The following is a 16,080-nucleotide window of genomic DNA, read 5'->3' on the forward strand; positions in this document are numbered from 1 at the left end:
AAAGTTTCAAGTTGCAGAATGAAATACCCTGGAGAGCTTACAATAGCAATGTTTAAAAATGTCTTTGTGAACTACACATCATATTTTTCAAAAACATAACCGTTAACTGCTCTGACAACTGTATTTCACAAAATTCAAGAGCCCAATCCTCATTTTCAGCAGACTGGTTGACACATGGTGGCAAAGTTGGATATACATTTGACATGAGTAAGTAACTTACCAACTGCAAAACATTAAAAAGGACTCAGTTTCTTAACTAACTGACAATTTTTCAGAATATAGTATACTGAGCAGGAATTACCACACTGCTAGGTGCCTCCAAAGAACATTCTATAGTTCTAATGTATATGGTACTGCATTATGGTTGTGTTAATGTATTTTTCTTTCAAATTTAAGAGTTTTAAAATCTTATTAAAAATCAATAAAAAACAAAATGTTGTCATCACACTCTTCATTCCTCCCAAGGAGATTATTTGCATAAATCTAAAACAGCAATAATGTTTAAATAAAATATTAATCACTTTATTTCCTTTTGTATAGCTAAATGTCAGTCAACAATTTAAATTGTACCATAGATTCAACATGTCCATTGATTTATGCAATTACAGAATTAGGAGCATTTTTAAAAATAGTATTTGTATATAACGTCAAATAAGGAGTATGGAACTCTTACTTGTAAACTGAGGCTCCCTAATACTGTCTGCCTGTGTTGCAGGAAGAAAATGTTGTGCTTCATCTGATGTTCTCTCCTTTTTGATTTCCATGATCAGTCTCCAAAGCTGCTGAATTTTGTTCTGCAAACTTTCCAAGTTTGTTCTTCCAAGTGCCACAATCCCAGATTCACACTCTGATTTAGATGCAGCTTCAAGGTAAAGATCAGGTTCTCCACTCAAACTCTGAATTCAGAAAATATTAAGACACTTTTTAGGAATGCAGTTATTATGGGTAGGTTGGAGATCATGGCAGGATTGATACTATATATAATACACACTCTTATACACCTATTCTGTCTCTCAAAAAACCACACACACACACACACACACACACACACACACCGTTCACCTCTTGCATCAAGCCCCTATTGCTTCCCATTCAGTGAACCACTAAGTGCATGCTACATAGCAGTTCCGAAAGCAGTTAATGTACTGGAAAACTAGGTGACAATCATCAAATTGAAATGGGAAATCCTTTTTTAGTTTGGATTCTACTGCACAGCAGGTAGCTTTCAGGGCAGCCAACATAAACAATAATTCTACTTAGTAGAAACAGCAGATAGCATTCTGACAAAGGGACTGATGGGATTCACTAGGTGAATATGGACATGTCTTCTATTAAAACTGTATACTTTATGCTCAGCTTCTCATCTATTCCTTCCAGTATACTGATAATCAATATGCAGAGATTATTTAGGATGACATTATTCCTCCATGAGGAGACAACAGGTTGTAGGTGAGAGCTTCCAACCTCACAACGATGCACAAGTTCACGGCTATCCATTATGACAAAAGTGTGAATTATTCAATGATCATACTTTAAGAAAAGGGAAGAAAAACCATTTAGGCTCCCAGGAAAATGCAGGTAACATGTGCCACTCATTTGATTAAAGCTAGTGAAGAACAAATTATCTAGTGTGTTTAAAAATCTGACTTTATATTAGAGTCAAAAATAGAAAAGAGAGGAAAGGATTAAGTCATTTAGCTTAGGCAAGTATTGGTAACCCTCAAATAACAATTGACAAATTGTTACAAATGGATAATATCATTAGGGAAAACATAATTAACATTATAACAACATGTCTATAGAAATATAGAAATAATCATTAAGGCAGCTTGGATATCAAAGTTACTATGCTTGAGAAAAAATTACCAAAAAAACCAAGTGCAACAAGTTTTATAACTAAAATGCAAACCTATTAAAATACTTAATTTGAAGCTAAAGAGGAACAGTGATTTTGCATACAAGCATTCTGCCGCCAGCCAGAAAGAAAACACCTGCTTATATTTACCTCTTAGCTGTGACAGTCAGAATTGCCATACGCTAAGCACTTAAGTTAAGACATACTGTATCACTGAATACACATGAACCTAAAATGGACACCATAAAATGGGTATATGTGTTTGAGGGATGGGAAAGAGTGATGTCATTCTATCTAGCTTTGCCAGATATGGACCAATTTTGAGACCCTGAACTTCATTCCAAAGTACATTTCAGAAACATTATAATCGATTTGTACCAATGATTTTGCAATACCAACATTTTTGAGCATAACAATTACATCTGTCAGATGAATATGGGTACTACAGGCAGTCTCCGGGTTACGTACAAGATAGGGACTGTAGGTTTGTTCTTAAGCTGAATTTGTATGTAAGTCCGAACTGGCGTCCAGATTCAGCTGCTGTTGAAACTGACCAGCAGCGGCTGAATCGGACACGCCTGGGGCAGAGCAGCTGGGGTGCTGCTGGGCTGGTCCCGCAGTGCTGCTCCTCGGCGCTACTGGACCAACCCGGCAGCACCCAAGCTGCTCTGCCCCAGGTGTTCCCAAGTCAGCTGCTGCTGAAACTGACCAGTGGCTGACTACAGGAAGCCCGAGGCAGAGCAGCTCTGCCCCGGGCTTCCTGGAATCAGCCACTGATCAGTTTCAACAGTGGCTGAATCGGACACGCCTGGGGCAGAGCAGCTGGGGTGCTGCTGGGCTGGTCCCGCAGCGCTGGTCCTCGGCGCTACTGGACCAACCCAGCAGCACCCCAGCTGCTCTACCCCAGGTGTCCCCAAGTCAGCCGCTGCTGAAACTGATCAGCGGCTGATTCCAGGAAGCCCGGGGCAGAGCAGCTCTTCCTCGGGCTTCCTGTAGTCAGCTGCTGATGAGTTTCAGCAGCGGCTGACTTGGGGACGCCTGGGGCAGAGCAGCTGGGGTGCTGCTGTGTTGGTCCAGTAGCGCCGCACCTCGGCGCTGTGGGACCAACCCGGCAGCCCCCCCAGCTGTTCTACCCCAGGCGTCGGCGAGAAAAGCCTGGTCTGCTGGGGGGGGAGGTGCACTAGCTGCGCTCCCCCTCCCCCCAGCATACCAGGGAGATGCGGAGTGGCTTTTCTCGCCTCGGAGGACTCGGGCGGCGGGACCGCCGTGACACGGTGCATCTCGACGGTCTGCTGGGGGGGGGGGGGCGCAGCTAGTTCAGGGTTCCCTCACCCCGTTTGTAAGTAGGGATCCGACATAAGTCGGATCCACGTAAACCGGGGACTGCCTGTATTGTCAGTTGTCATGATAGTCTTCACTGGATCCACGTCAATGCAAATAGGAAGACATTTTAAGTTGCAGATCAAAACTATATATTGCGTCTATTGTGTCAATGTCTACATGCAATAAATTCATATACCAAAAATACAGTACATTCACAATTTGTACAAACTATTTTCAAATTGCTTTTAGTGTGAATTATTCACTTGTAAGTATTGAAAAAGATACCTACAAGTTCAATAACTACAAGTGAATAATTCACAGTAGGGGGAAAAAACTTATACTGGGGTAGAATTTAGTTATATAATAATCTTTTCTAGTTTTTCCTTGTGCTCATTTCTCAAATTACCAAGCATTTTTCCCCAAATGTAACCAGTAAAATCTCTCTCAGGTTTAAATCTTTAATGCCAAGTTTCAGTCCAGAGATAAGATTTAGTTGAATTGAAACCTTCTGCAAATAAGGATTTAGTATGGAAAATCCTAAAGCGTCATTAAATCCACAGAATGATGCAAGTGACAGGGTTATTATATTCATATAATATATTCCACACAACAAGTATTCCATGTGTGGACAACGAAAATATTTTATATTCTACCGCCAAAGAATAACTGTAGAAAAGAGGAGAGTCAAAACCATATAAAGCACAATGATTTTACCCCAGCATCTTACAACATAGCACGCTCGTTGGATGAATTCCTGGATTCTACTGAAGTCAATTAGACTTTTGCCATTGATTTTACTGGTGTTTAGTACTCATGCTTTCTGCATTATAACCCTTTTAAAGTGAAGCCATTATTTTCTCATCCAGGTAAATATAAAAACAGAGTCTAGGTCTCTTAAGATGCCTGTAATTCAAACAAAAAATTCAAAGAACTGACAACAGAAATGCTATCAAATGAAGTGTCAGAGAAAGGTGAAAATACCCCACAGGCACAGGGAGAGCCTCTCTCAGGGCTGCCGATGGTGGGAGAAGGTGGGGAAGTGCAAAAGGGGCAGCTGCCCTGGGGACCAGCTATGTGTAGTATGGCTGGAGCCCTGGGCCCTTAAAATCACCACCAGAGATTCACGCTGCACAGTATAGGTGCCCGTAAAGTACTGGCACGGGGCTGGGAGGGTGAGCTAGCCCCAGCCGTGCCCCTTCCAACTGAGGCACCATTCATTCCAGGAGCACGTAGCTGGGCACCCTCCCACCTACTATGTCCTTTCTCAAGAGGAAACAAGTTTATTGAAAAATTATTAGCCCCTATCTCCTCCACCCAGTTTAACAGTAGCTAGCACGTTCTTCTTCTTTAACATCATGGTTCCTAAAGATTAAAAAGTGACACTGCAATGTAGCTTATAGGCCAGAATTGCATTTTCTTTTTTAAACATGTATCTGAGATTAATCTTGGCAACATCCCTTTCGGTAGATATTTCTGCAAATTCTAAGTGGTGTGTGTGATCTGGATGATGTTCCACTTTATCAGTAAATTTTATTCATGAAATGAAATAGGTAATCAGAATAAAACTCCAGGATGTCTCTAGAATAGATATCGTAATTGAAAAGGCACAAGTTCAACAAGGCAAATGTATTTAGGCTTCTGAGAAAAACTGTTGGTTTTTTTATGCCAATTTTTGTAATTTCTCGCTTGGTATAATTGTCAATCCGATTCTTAAATTAACTTTTTTTGTACTAAGCATGCAAAAATTACAGCAAGAATGGCAAACTGACAGACATGAACCTGCTTTATTTCCATTAATCAGAGTTATAAATCTTCATGCATTAATTAAAAAAAATTCCTTGGAGTGTTTACTGGAGAACTGTATACTGAGCACATGCTCAGTGTCTACACTTGCAAGTGACAGCTACTCTTTTCTAGAGAATATTTTAAAACCATGATTTTTATGCCAAATACTTAAAAATAGAGTTCAAAATGTCTAAAGATTATTCTCTCTTTTCACACTCACTGGCAAAGAGTAATTCTGAATTTCTACCTCAGCAGTGGAAAATGGTACAGAATATCAATGAGACACTGTCACTAAAATATAAAGCACCATCCAGCTAACCACCATATGCTGTAACAAAAGTAGAATGGAAGCTTTGATACATAAATTATATCTGCAGGAAATTTCTAATACAGACATCAGAGGCTCTTAATTCACAAAGCTGACTGAATTCTATATGCTGATGCATTTCAGGTTCAAATTAGCAGTGATCAAATCATCTCATGGTTACTGATGATGCGGTGTTAATCCTCCTTTGAAAGTTAAATTTTTCATCAAAGATAAAGAATTTAATTAAATTTTTTATCTTTTTTTTGGCAGGGAAAGCAACGCAGAGAAAAAGTATATAAGTTACCATTATAATCTTCATTTTTGTCCCACATGAAGAGTGCCCGAAGTTATTTAAAATGAATGTAATATGGTACATAACTTAGTTTTCTCGCATTGCTGAAGCATAACAATTTGCTTCCTTTAACACCAGCAGGTTCTTTCACACATCACTATATCCTTTTCACTTTTGACACACTTCATTAAATCAATACCACACCTATTCTGGAAGCAAGGGAGACCATACAATTATTTATACAATACCATGATAAACCAATAACTAAAATGCTGAACATAGATATTGCAGGCTTCTCTGAATATATTAAGTATAATCCTTGCAAAAGTGTGGACTGCTTTTATAAGCTGGGAATAATAGCCCACTCCCACTAAGGACAGCAGTAGCCTACTCAGAAAGCACTATGGAGAGAGACTGAAATATAGCTGCAGGAAACCTAGGTTCAATTCCCAGCTTTACCTCTGGTCTGCCCAATGATCTTGGGCAAGTAATTTCACTGCTCTGGGCCTCAGTTTCCTCTTCTGTAAAATGGGCTTAATGATCGTGGCCTTCCTTGAAAAGTGCTAAATACATGGAAGGTATCTCAGATATACCCAATCTCTGGTATACCCAAACCAATTTTCAACTCTACTCCCTCAAAATTATCATGTGACTTGAGACTTACTGAATATCCATAACTATCAGTAAATTCAAAAGGAAAGTGTCAGTATTCAAGGACTACACCCCACTTCCCTCTATTACCAAGAACCCTCATGATCTCTGTCCTTGTTGAATTCCAAACCATGGAGGAAAGGCCAGCAACCATTAGCAAGTCTTGTTTCCCACATCATTTGCATTAATCCAGACAAACCTTGACAATCAGACATAACCATTTTCTTCTTTCACTTTCAGCCCTAGAGCCTTGAAACTCTGCACTAACCTTCGAACGTTTTCCTCACAAATTCCTGCTATTCTTGAATTAATAATACCATCTGCTGGTGGTAATTTTAATAGGTTAAATCATGCATGATGAAATCCTGACTATTTAAATCTATGGGCATTCTACCATTAATGTCAATGGGGCCAAGATATCAGACACAATATTTGATAATAAGTGTGTCATATAGCAAGGCCAACAGCCACTGCAGGCCCCAGGGCAGGTGTGATGAGGGTGTAAACAGCTCCCACCCCCAGAAGAGGCAGAGCCTCGGGCCAGAGGTAGCCAGCCCTCCATGATGCCCAGACCTCACAAATGCCCGTGTCCCCCGCCCTCAAAGCTAGTATGACAGCAGCAGGAGTCCTAGACCCCATTGAATCTCCAGGCCGTGAGGCAATTACTTACTTTGCACCACTCCATAGGAGGACCTGGTGTCATATATTACATTTCCCACTCTTCATAGCCTTATTTAGCCTTTCTATGTGACAGCAGTTTGCAGAGTGTCCTCTCTTCAGTGTGTAGTCATCTTGTCCCCGTGTTTTTCTGAATACTGAACCCAATGTTAGATGGATTGCTCATCGTTGTAGAACTCTAAACTATGCCTATAAGGAATATGTTTTAATAATAATTTATTTGTAATAAAAGAAATTCATTCTTTTCATATCCAACTATGCTTAAGGATATTTCTATGTATTTTCTACCTGAATCATATTTGTCTGCATGTATACCCCTATCACATGAGCTGTAAATATGTCCAGTTGGAGATTAATCTTGCTAATTATGTCTAGCAGACCCATTTTTGCTGCATATCTACCAATAAAACTCCCATCCTTATTTCCTTCTCCTTGAAAAGAACAGGAAAATATTTAGCATTCTTTTGCTAACTATTTATATTTTATTCTATACTTAAAAAAAAAGGGTAAAAATTGAGAAGCATTTGGTACAGCTACAAGCATGATTTAAGGTCTAAAACACATACCCCGGAGTCTGAAGCTTCACATTCTTCATCTGTTTAGTTTACTGAAGGTAGTCAGGGGCTACGTGTATTAATTTGGGAAATAGATTTCTGATGGAAGGTAATTCTAACCTAGCAGAAAAAAGAAATCATTCTCTCTCATTATTAGCAGCTAATGCTAGATAAGTTCAAACCCCAATTACTGTGCAAATGTTTAAAATAGTGTAATTAAGCACTGGAACTGCATTCATAGAATCATAGAATACTAGGACTGGAATGGACCTCGAGAGGTCATTGAGTCCAGTCCTCTGCCCTCATGGCAGAACTCAGTATTGTCTAGACCATCCCTGATAGACATTTATCTAACCTACTGTTAAATATCTCCAGAGATGGAGATTCCACACCTCCCTAGGCAACTTATTCCACTGTTTAACCACCCTGACAGTTAGGAACTTTTTCCTAATGTCCAACCTAAACCTCTCTTGCTGCAGTTTAAGCCCATTGCTTCTTGTTCTGTCCTCAGAGGCCAGGAAGAACAAGTTTTCTCCCTCCCTCCTTGTGACACCTTTTTAGATATCTGAAAACCGCTATCATGTCCCCTCTCAATCTTCTCTTTTCCAAACTAAACAAGCCCAATTCTTTCAGTCTTCCTTCATAGGTCATGTTCTCTAGACTTTTAATCATTCTTGTTGCTCTTCTCTGAACCCTCTCCAATTTCTTCACATCTTTCTTGAAATGCGGTGCCCAGAACTGAACACAATACTCCAGCTGAGGCCTAATCAGTGCAGAGTAGAGCTGAAGAATGACTTCTCGTGTCTTGCTCACAACACACCTGTTAATGCATCCTAGAATCATGTTAGCTTTTTTTGCAACAGCGTCACGCTGTTGACTCATATTTAGCTTGTGATCCACTATAACCCTAGATTCCTTTCCGCCGTACTTTTTCCTAGACAGTCACTTCCCATTCTGTATGTGTGAAACGGATTGTTCCTTCCGAAGTGGAGCACTTTGCATTTGTCCTTATTAAACTTCATCCTGTTTATCTCAGACCATTTCTCCAATTTGTCCAGATCATTTTGAATTATGACCCTATCCTCCAAAGCAGTTGCAACCCTCTAAGCTTGGTATCATCTGCAAACTTAATAAGCGTACTCTCTATGCTGATATCTAAATCATTGATGAAGATATTGAACAGAACCGGTCCCAAACATACCCCTGTGGAACCCACTTGTTACTCCTCTCCAGCAGGATTGTGAACCGTTAATAACTACTCCCTGAGAACGGTTATCCAGCCAGTTATGAACCTGCCTTGTTCTTTACAAATCTATGCTGGCTGTTCCCTATCACCTTATTATCTTCCAAGTGTTTGGAGATGATTTCCTTAATTACTTGCTCCATTATCTTTCCTGGCAGAGAAGTTAAACTGACTGGTCTGTAGTTTCCTGGGTTGTTTTTATTTCCTTTTTAATACATAGGCACTATATTTGCCCTTTTCCAAGAGATTCTTCTGGAATCTCTCCTGTCTTCCATGATTTTCCAAAATTGATAGCTAAAGGCTCAGATACCTCCTCTATCAGCTCCTTGAATATTCTAGGATGCATTTCATCAGGCCCTGGTGACTTACAGACATCTAACTTTTCTAAGTGATTTTTAACTTGTTCTTTTATTATTTTATCTTCTAAACCTACCCCCTTCCCACTAGCATTCACTATGTCAGGCATTCCGTCATCAGACTTCTCGGTGAAGACCGAAACAAAGAAGTCATTAAGCATCTCTGCCACTTCCAAGTTTCCCGTTACTGTTTCCCCCTCATCACTGCGCAATGGGCCTACCCTGTTCTTGGTCTTCCTCTTGCTTCTAATATATTTATAGATTGTCGTATTGTTTCCCTTTATGCCTGTTTGTAGTCTGAGCTCGTTTTGTGCCTTTGCCTTTCTAATCTTGCCCCTGCATTCCTATATTGTTTGCCTATATTCATCCTCTGTAATTTGTCCTAGTTTCCATTTTTTATATGACTTCTTTTTTATTCTTAGATCATGCAAGATCTCCTGCTTGATCCAATGCAGCCTTTTGCCATATTTTCTATCTTTCCTACACAGTGGAATAATTTGCTTTTGGGCCCTTAACAATGTCCCTTTGAAAAACTGCCAACTCTCTTCAGTTGTTTCTCCTCTCAGTCTTGCTTCCCATGGGACCTTACCTATCAGCTCTCTGAGCATACCAAAATCTGCCTTCTTAAAATCCATTGTCTCTAATTTGCCATTCTCCCTCAAGGAATGTAGTGAAATCTCCATCAGTTGAAGTCTCTAAACCAAGGCTGGATATTCTAAAAAGCTCTGGTTCAATTAGAAGCAAAGGAACACATGCAGAGCTTATTCGGTGAGAAGTTTTGCCCTGTGTTAAACAGGAGAATAGATTAAAGTATCATAATGGTAACCTTCTGGCCTCAAAAACTATCCATCCATGGGAATGGAGAGCAGGATTTATCAAACAGGCAGCTGCACCCTCTTCCTAGCAGTTGGCACTTAAAAGTAAGCACATATTTTCAAGGAGTACCTTTCTTCTACATATGTAAGACACTTGTTATGGCCATCAGTGATCAATATTTTCACAGGGAGAGTGAAGGCACATTTTGAGCCAGGTCTCCATCCCACTATGCCATGATGTGGGAATGAAATGTGCCACAAAAATCAGACAAAGAAAACACAAAGGGGAAAAAATTTTAATAGCTACCCTTGTACTATCCTACAAAGCTGCTTTTGGAAGCTACTTGCAGAAAAGACCAAATTATTTCATGCAAAAGGGAGACAGTAAGGCTGGGCGACAAGGAGGAACCCAGGGTAATTTAGTAGTGTGATGTCACAATCTGTGGATGAACAACAGTCTATTGTGGTTGGATCTAATTGCTGACTCCCAACTGCTTCTTCTCTGCATTCACACACATTACTAACTGCAAATCCCAGGTCCAACACCCTCCTCTGGCAATGACCCCTCGCAGTCCAGCCATTTAGATGCTGGAACCAGTGACTCGGCCTTCGTAAGTCGCTTTGACATGGTCACCCCACAAAAGTCCTCCTAGCTATGGGAGCACTTGTTTTGTCATTTAAAATCATGCAATGGCCACTGGCAGAAAAGTAAGAATACAAATGTTTAAGACAGGAATTTCTTAGTTGTAAACTTTTTACTCTTAAAACAAAACAGACAAAAAACGAAAACAGAAGAGAGTTGCAGATCCGTTGAAAACAGGCTCCTGAACACAGTCTTAACAGTCTTCTTATTCCTGTGAATTCTGTGCTTGATCTTAATGCTTTGGCCCAGACTGCTTTGCCTGACACTCTTGTTTCTGGTATTGGTGAGCCTCCCCTTGTAGAGAGAATCACTCCTTTTAATCCTGAGTCTCTGTGCTATTTCCCCTCTCCCCCCATCTGCTACAAGATGGGGTGTGGATTTAGCTCCAAGCCCCCAAGCCTGCATAGAGTGTCATTTCATGGCCTGTTGTTTCAGTCAGAAAGAGACATTTAACATTGGTGGCCCTTGATTGTTCTGACAATTTCTTAGACATAGCTTGTCTACTTGGTGTCAAATCTGTGCTACAAAATGGATGCTGTAAACCACAATGAAGGGTACCATCATAAATGGGGTTAACAAAACAATGTGATTCATGTTTTGACCAACACATCACCATACTGTCACATGAGAGAGGAATACTCTCACTAATTAAAAGGCTAGATTCGTGCCACTTGAAAGGTTTTGTGGCCACGTTGTCAGGCTAACAGCTTGTACAGAGCAATCCTGTGAAGGAAACAGCCTGAAGAGGAAAACTCCCTTGTCTTTTAGAACTGACCTTATTAGGTGTATTTATCTCAACTGAATGCAGTCCAAGGAAAGTACTGGCACTGTTACAGCAATTCAGCTAGGATAAAAAATTATGAGCATTTCCTAGGGAGCTACAGGTTAGAGTGCAAGGGGAGGGTTGAGAACTTACAAAGCACTGTATAGCAGGTTCAATACCCATGTAAACTAATGTTTTAACTTTTTTTTTTTAAGTGATTATTCAGGGCACATGAAAGTTTCTTCTTCCTCTCCCTTGTTGCAAAGATACAGGAGTAGTTAGGACATGTACACATTCAATGCCGTGCACTGGAAGGACTAGGCATACCTCTATAATGCAAGACAGGAGGAAATAGGAAAAACAAAATTTATCTGATGAGAGGAATAGGAAATTATGACCATGAGAAAGGGGGGCTCAGCATCATTACCAAATTCTGGTAATCAAAGTAGTTTTGTGCTAGAAGTGTGAAAAGCTACTAACACAAAACTGCCATTGCTATAGTTACAGCCAATAAATACATAATTGGAAAAGTCGAGAGTTATGTTCATCTTCTTGCTCCTACTGTTAAAGTAAGTGAAATAAGAAGCCTAAGAGTCCTTTTTGATTGATTGCTTCACACAGAGTGTGAGAATAAGTTTAATTCCAATCCTGAAGAGGCAAAATTTAACAGATCTTAAGGGAAATAACCTTTAAAGGACAAAACTATTGTCCTCTCAACTGGTATTGAACATGGACAGTCATCACAGAGAACTGTAGCCAAGAGTCTGAATAATCTGTTTAGTGTTTTTCTTGGGGTGGGTAGAAAGCTATTTGGTGTTTGTAAAAAGCAGGCAATAATAGTAATAAGACTGCTAATATTAATCATAGTTACTGCCATGAAGCAGTCAAATGTTATACATGTTTTCTCTCATTGCTTTGCAAATATACAATCATTATTACTTGCTACACTCCTGCCAAGTCAGTTCTGTGTTTGTCCCCAAGCCTAATTGTGAGAGATACTTTGCGGGATGCATGTTATAGACAGACATCCACCAAAGACAACACTCATTTAATTTCTAATACGAGATAGATTTTAAATTTTGAATCCCTCAGGTGAAAGGTTAGTGAAGGAAGTCCATTCCATCACCTAAGTTTCAGTACAACCTTAAAATAGTTTGTGTAATGGAAATTTTTTTTTTTTTTTGGTATTCATGAAAAAGAAGAAATAATAATGAACCAATCCAGTTAGGTACAGCCAATTTTCATGGAAAACTCAGGAACCATTAGATCAAAATTGACATGGTGAATTGATAAAAGGGGCTCTGAAACTTGGTTGTGATATCAGGCAAACTCCAAAATATTGATATTTCAAATATAAATCATAGCCAATTGACAGCAATTCTGTAAGAAGGAAGGTTTATATTTTAGTATTTATAATTGAAAATGCTTTTCATACCAGATCCAAATTAAAATCTTTAAATTCAAATTCTTATTTAGATTTGTATGAAATAATCATTTTTATTTAGCTATTGTCTGTATCAATTCACTAAATGAATTACCTGTAGCAGTATCGGGCAGAAAACAAAAGTGTAAGGAAAGAACACATTACATGATAAATGGTCCAGATTAAGCACAGATTGGGAGAGAGGAAATTGAAATGACCATGCATCAATCCAAGACTCATATTGTACATTATATTTAATGAACCAAAATATCAAACTCGTATTTATTGTCAGAGGAGCTATAGAACATATGACTTTTCATCCAATTTTAGAAAAAGACAATGCAGCCTTTTGAAATGCTCTCTTCAGTCAAAATAAAGCAGGAAAGGTTTGGCTGTATGTTTCTTTATTAGACAACAGGAAACATTTAGTCTGTTTAGCAATGGTCCAAGGATTTTCTAAATATTGATACATTCATGTAAAATGAAAGTTAAATATGTTGGTCTCTGTTTTACTTACTGAGAACTACTGAAACATCTGTTTTGTTCCACAACAGCACCACTCCAGAAAAGTATCAGATTCCAGAACTCTGTAAGGGACAAACATGACAAAGTGTTAGGATTTGCAACACTTGGAAAGTCTCTCTGTTAATATGTTCACAGCCTGCATATCTGGCATATTGATTCAGCATACAGCTGTAAAAAACAAAGCATAACAATCTGTAGCTATGGCTATCCTTATAGTTACTGTTCTTTGTCATCCCTCATCAGTTCAATGAACTACAATGGGCAAAAATAAATAAATAAATAAATCAGAAAACATTATACTAGACAAGAAAAAGGAAATTACTGCAATGCAATTTCTCTTCCATGTGAAGACAGCAATTATTTATGTGCCAACTAATTTCTAAACTATCAGTTGATCGCTTTCCTTCCAACTTCTATACCTAAATAATGCTATTTAAATCACAACTTTTTAACCAGCTGAATAGAGAGAAGCTTGGAATTCTATTTACAAGAAGTAAACTTTTCAAGTGAGAAGAATTTAGCAGCAATACAAAATACATCATCTTGCAATACTGAATTGCAATTGAAATCTCCATTTAATCCCCCTTTATACGATTTTTTTAAAGATCACTTGAAACCATAAATACCGCCACTCTATTCCAGAACATATAACTCATGTAACCACTGTAGGCCACAAAACCAAAGTTACTGGGGTCAAATTCTTTTTTTTACCAGCTCTCTTCTTGCAAGGATACAAGTTTAATAATGGAGATTCCTATTCAGAAAAGTAAGGCTACCTTCTCCCTCATACTTTATCTCCTCTTTTATTGACGTTCTTATCTACTCTTTATTCCCAACATCTGAAAATATATAATCACTTAGTTGTACTGCTTTTCTTACCCATTTCCTTCTTACTATGATCCTGGATGTTTCACAGAGCCACTCCTCTATTACACAGAGCTTCAGAAGCTCCCAAGTTAATCTCTCCATACATTCTGGTTATTTCTTTATTCAAGGAGCTTCCAAGGACTGGGACAAGTCTCATCTTCTGCTGTCTCCCCCCAAAATTATTTTCACAGAGCTATCCATGGAAATATGATTATAATTATATTCCAGTAGAACTGGAAAAGCTTTATGCAACTACTTTGTATAAGGTATCGTTGGAAAAGTTGTCATCTATATGCTGGAACCCATCAGGGACATTGAACTTTTCCACTGAAAGTGGAAAAAAATTTTAAACTGAAGCAAAAAGAACTTCCATCTTTGGCAAAATATCTATAAAAGTGGGAAGCCAAACAATAGATGCTACTGTCAGATATAGAGACACCCTACTTACCAACCAAGATCACTGCTGGAAACATCTAACACTGAACAGGGGGAAGGATCAAACACAGGCTGGGAGGCTGTCCTGTCTGTGAAAGATGATTAACTGAGGGTGGGATAGTCCATATAACCATATAACCAGTTTCTTAGGCTACGTCTACACTGGCATGATTTTCCGGAAATGCTTAAAACGGAACAGTTTTCCGTTATAAGTATTTCCGGGAAAAGAGCGTCTACATTGGCAGGATGCTTTTCCGGAAAAGCCCTTTTTCCGGAAAAGTGTCCGTGGCCAATGTAGACGCGCTTTTTCAGAAAAAAGCCCCGATCGCCATTTTCGCAATCGGGGCTTTTTTGCGGAAAAGACTACTGTGCTGTCTACACTGGCCCTTTTCCGGAACAGTTTTCCGGAAAAAGGACTTTTGCCCGAGCGGGAGCAGCATAGTTTTTCTGGAAAAGCAGCTGATTTTTTACAGTAGATCGTCAGTGCTTTTCCGGAAATTCAAGGGGCCAGTGTAGACAGCTCGCAGCTTATTCCGGAAAAGCGGCTGATTTTCCGGAATAAGTGGCCCAGTGTAGACACAGCCTTAGTGTATTATGTTTAGTAGGTATATTTTGTTTCATTTTAATTTGTAACTTACTTTGTTCTGTGTACTATTACTTATAACCACTTAAATCATATATTATACTTAATAAAAATACTTAATCAAATTATGTATTACCCAGTGTACATAATTGCTATGGAGCTCTCTCTTTGTGTAAGGAAGAGAGTGGACAACATGAGCTTGTGCTGTAGAATTAAGCGCTCCGCTAGTTCGAATTAAGTTTGAACTAGAGGTTTGTATGTGTAGCACCTATGAAAGGTAATTCGAACTAACAGCTGTTAGTTCGAATTAACTTTGTAGTGTAGACATACCCCAAGTGACAATCACACGAGGTTCTGTGTGACTGAACCAGTCACTTTTAATTCCACATATGTGCTATTTTAAGAGATAACCTTATAAAATGCTTTTTTACATCCATAGCAGTTGTTTCAAAACACATGAGTTTTCTGTGCTGCTTCATTTTCTGCATTTATATTTATGTGCTTTGGCTGGTCAGGCTGATAATCAAACTATCACTTATTTTTGCAGAAAGTTGCATATTTATCCTTAAATATTTGGCCTGATCCTGCTTCTCTTCAAAAGATGAGCCTTTTCTCACATAACTGTGCTGCTGCCTTTCTTGGAACTACATACCTGAATGAGGATTCATTGTGAAAGAAAGTTTCACAGAATAAAGCCAAAATCTACACTACATAAAGCAGCAATGGATGACCTAGCCTAGCAAGTAGTGGGCTGCAAGACTGTCAAAATTAGGGTGCCCATATTTCCCTATGCTGAACACGTGACACCTAGAAAATAGTCTTATTCAAGCGAGTTCAGTGGCAACCAATCAGACTACGCAAGACAAAAGTTCAAATTAACAAGTTGACTGAGCCCTCGCTAAAAAGAAATACTGCATAGTTGGATTTGTATTTACCATCTTATCTTTAAGACTTTAGGGTTTACATAGGAAGAGGGGACACA

The 16,080-nt window shown here is 39.0% G+C and overlaps 1 protein-coding gene across 4 annotated transcripts in view; it reads right to left on the reverse strand.

The window, feature by feature from the left end:
- INPP4B (inositol polyphosphate-4-phosphatase type II B) overlaps positions 1-16,080 on the reverse strand; it is a 476,735-nt gene that overhangs the window by 288,641 nt on the left and 172,014 nt on the right. For 3 of the 4 annotated variants that reach the window (XM_075929898.2, XM_089777992.1, XM_089777993.1), the window contains 2 exons: positions 13,206-13,275; positions 674-896 (listed from right to left, as the gene is read on the reverse strand). In XM_075929898.2, the coding sequence (XP_075786013.2) occupies positions 674-764 (91 nt within the window). In that variant the 5' untranslated portion in view covers positions 765-896; positions 13,206-13,275. Of the gene's footprint in view, positions 1-673; positions 897-13,205; positions 13,276-16,080 lie in introns of those variants that run through there. The other variant, XM_075929897.2, reaches the window with a different exon arrangement.

This window comes from Pelodiscus sinensis, chromosome 4 (assembly GCF_052426305.1).
Source record: "Pelodiscus sinensis isolate ZL-2025 chromosome 4, ASM5242630v1, whole genome shotgun sequence".
In the NCBI taxonomy this organism is placed as follows: domain Eukaryota; kingdom Metazoa; phylum Chordata; order Testudines; family Trionychidae; genus Pelodiscus; species Pelodiscus sinensis.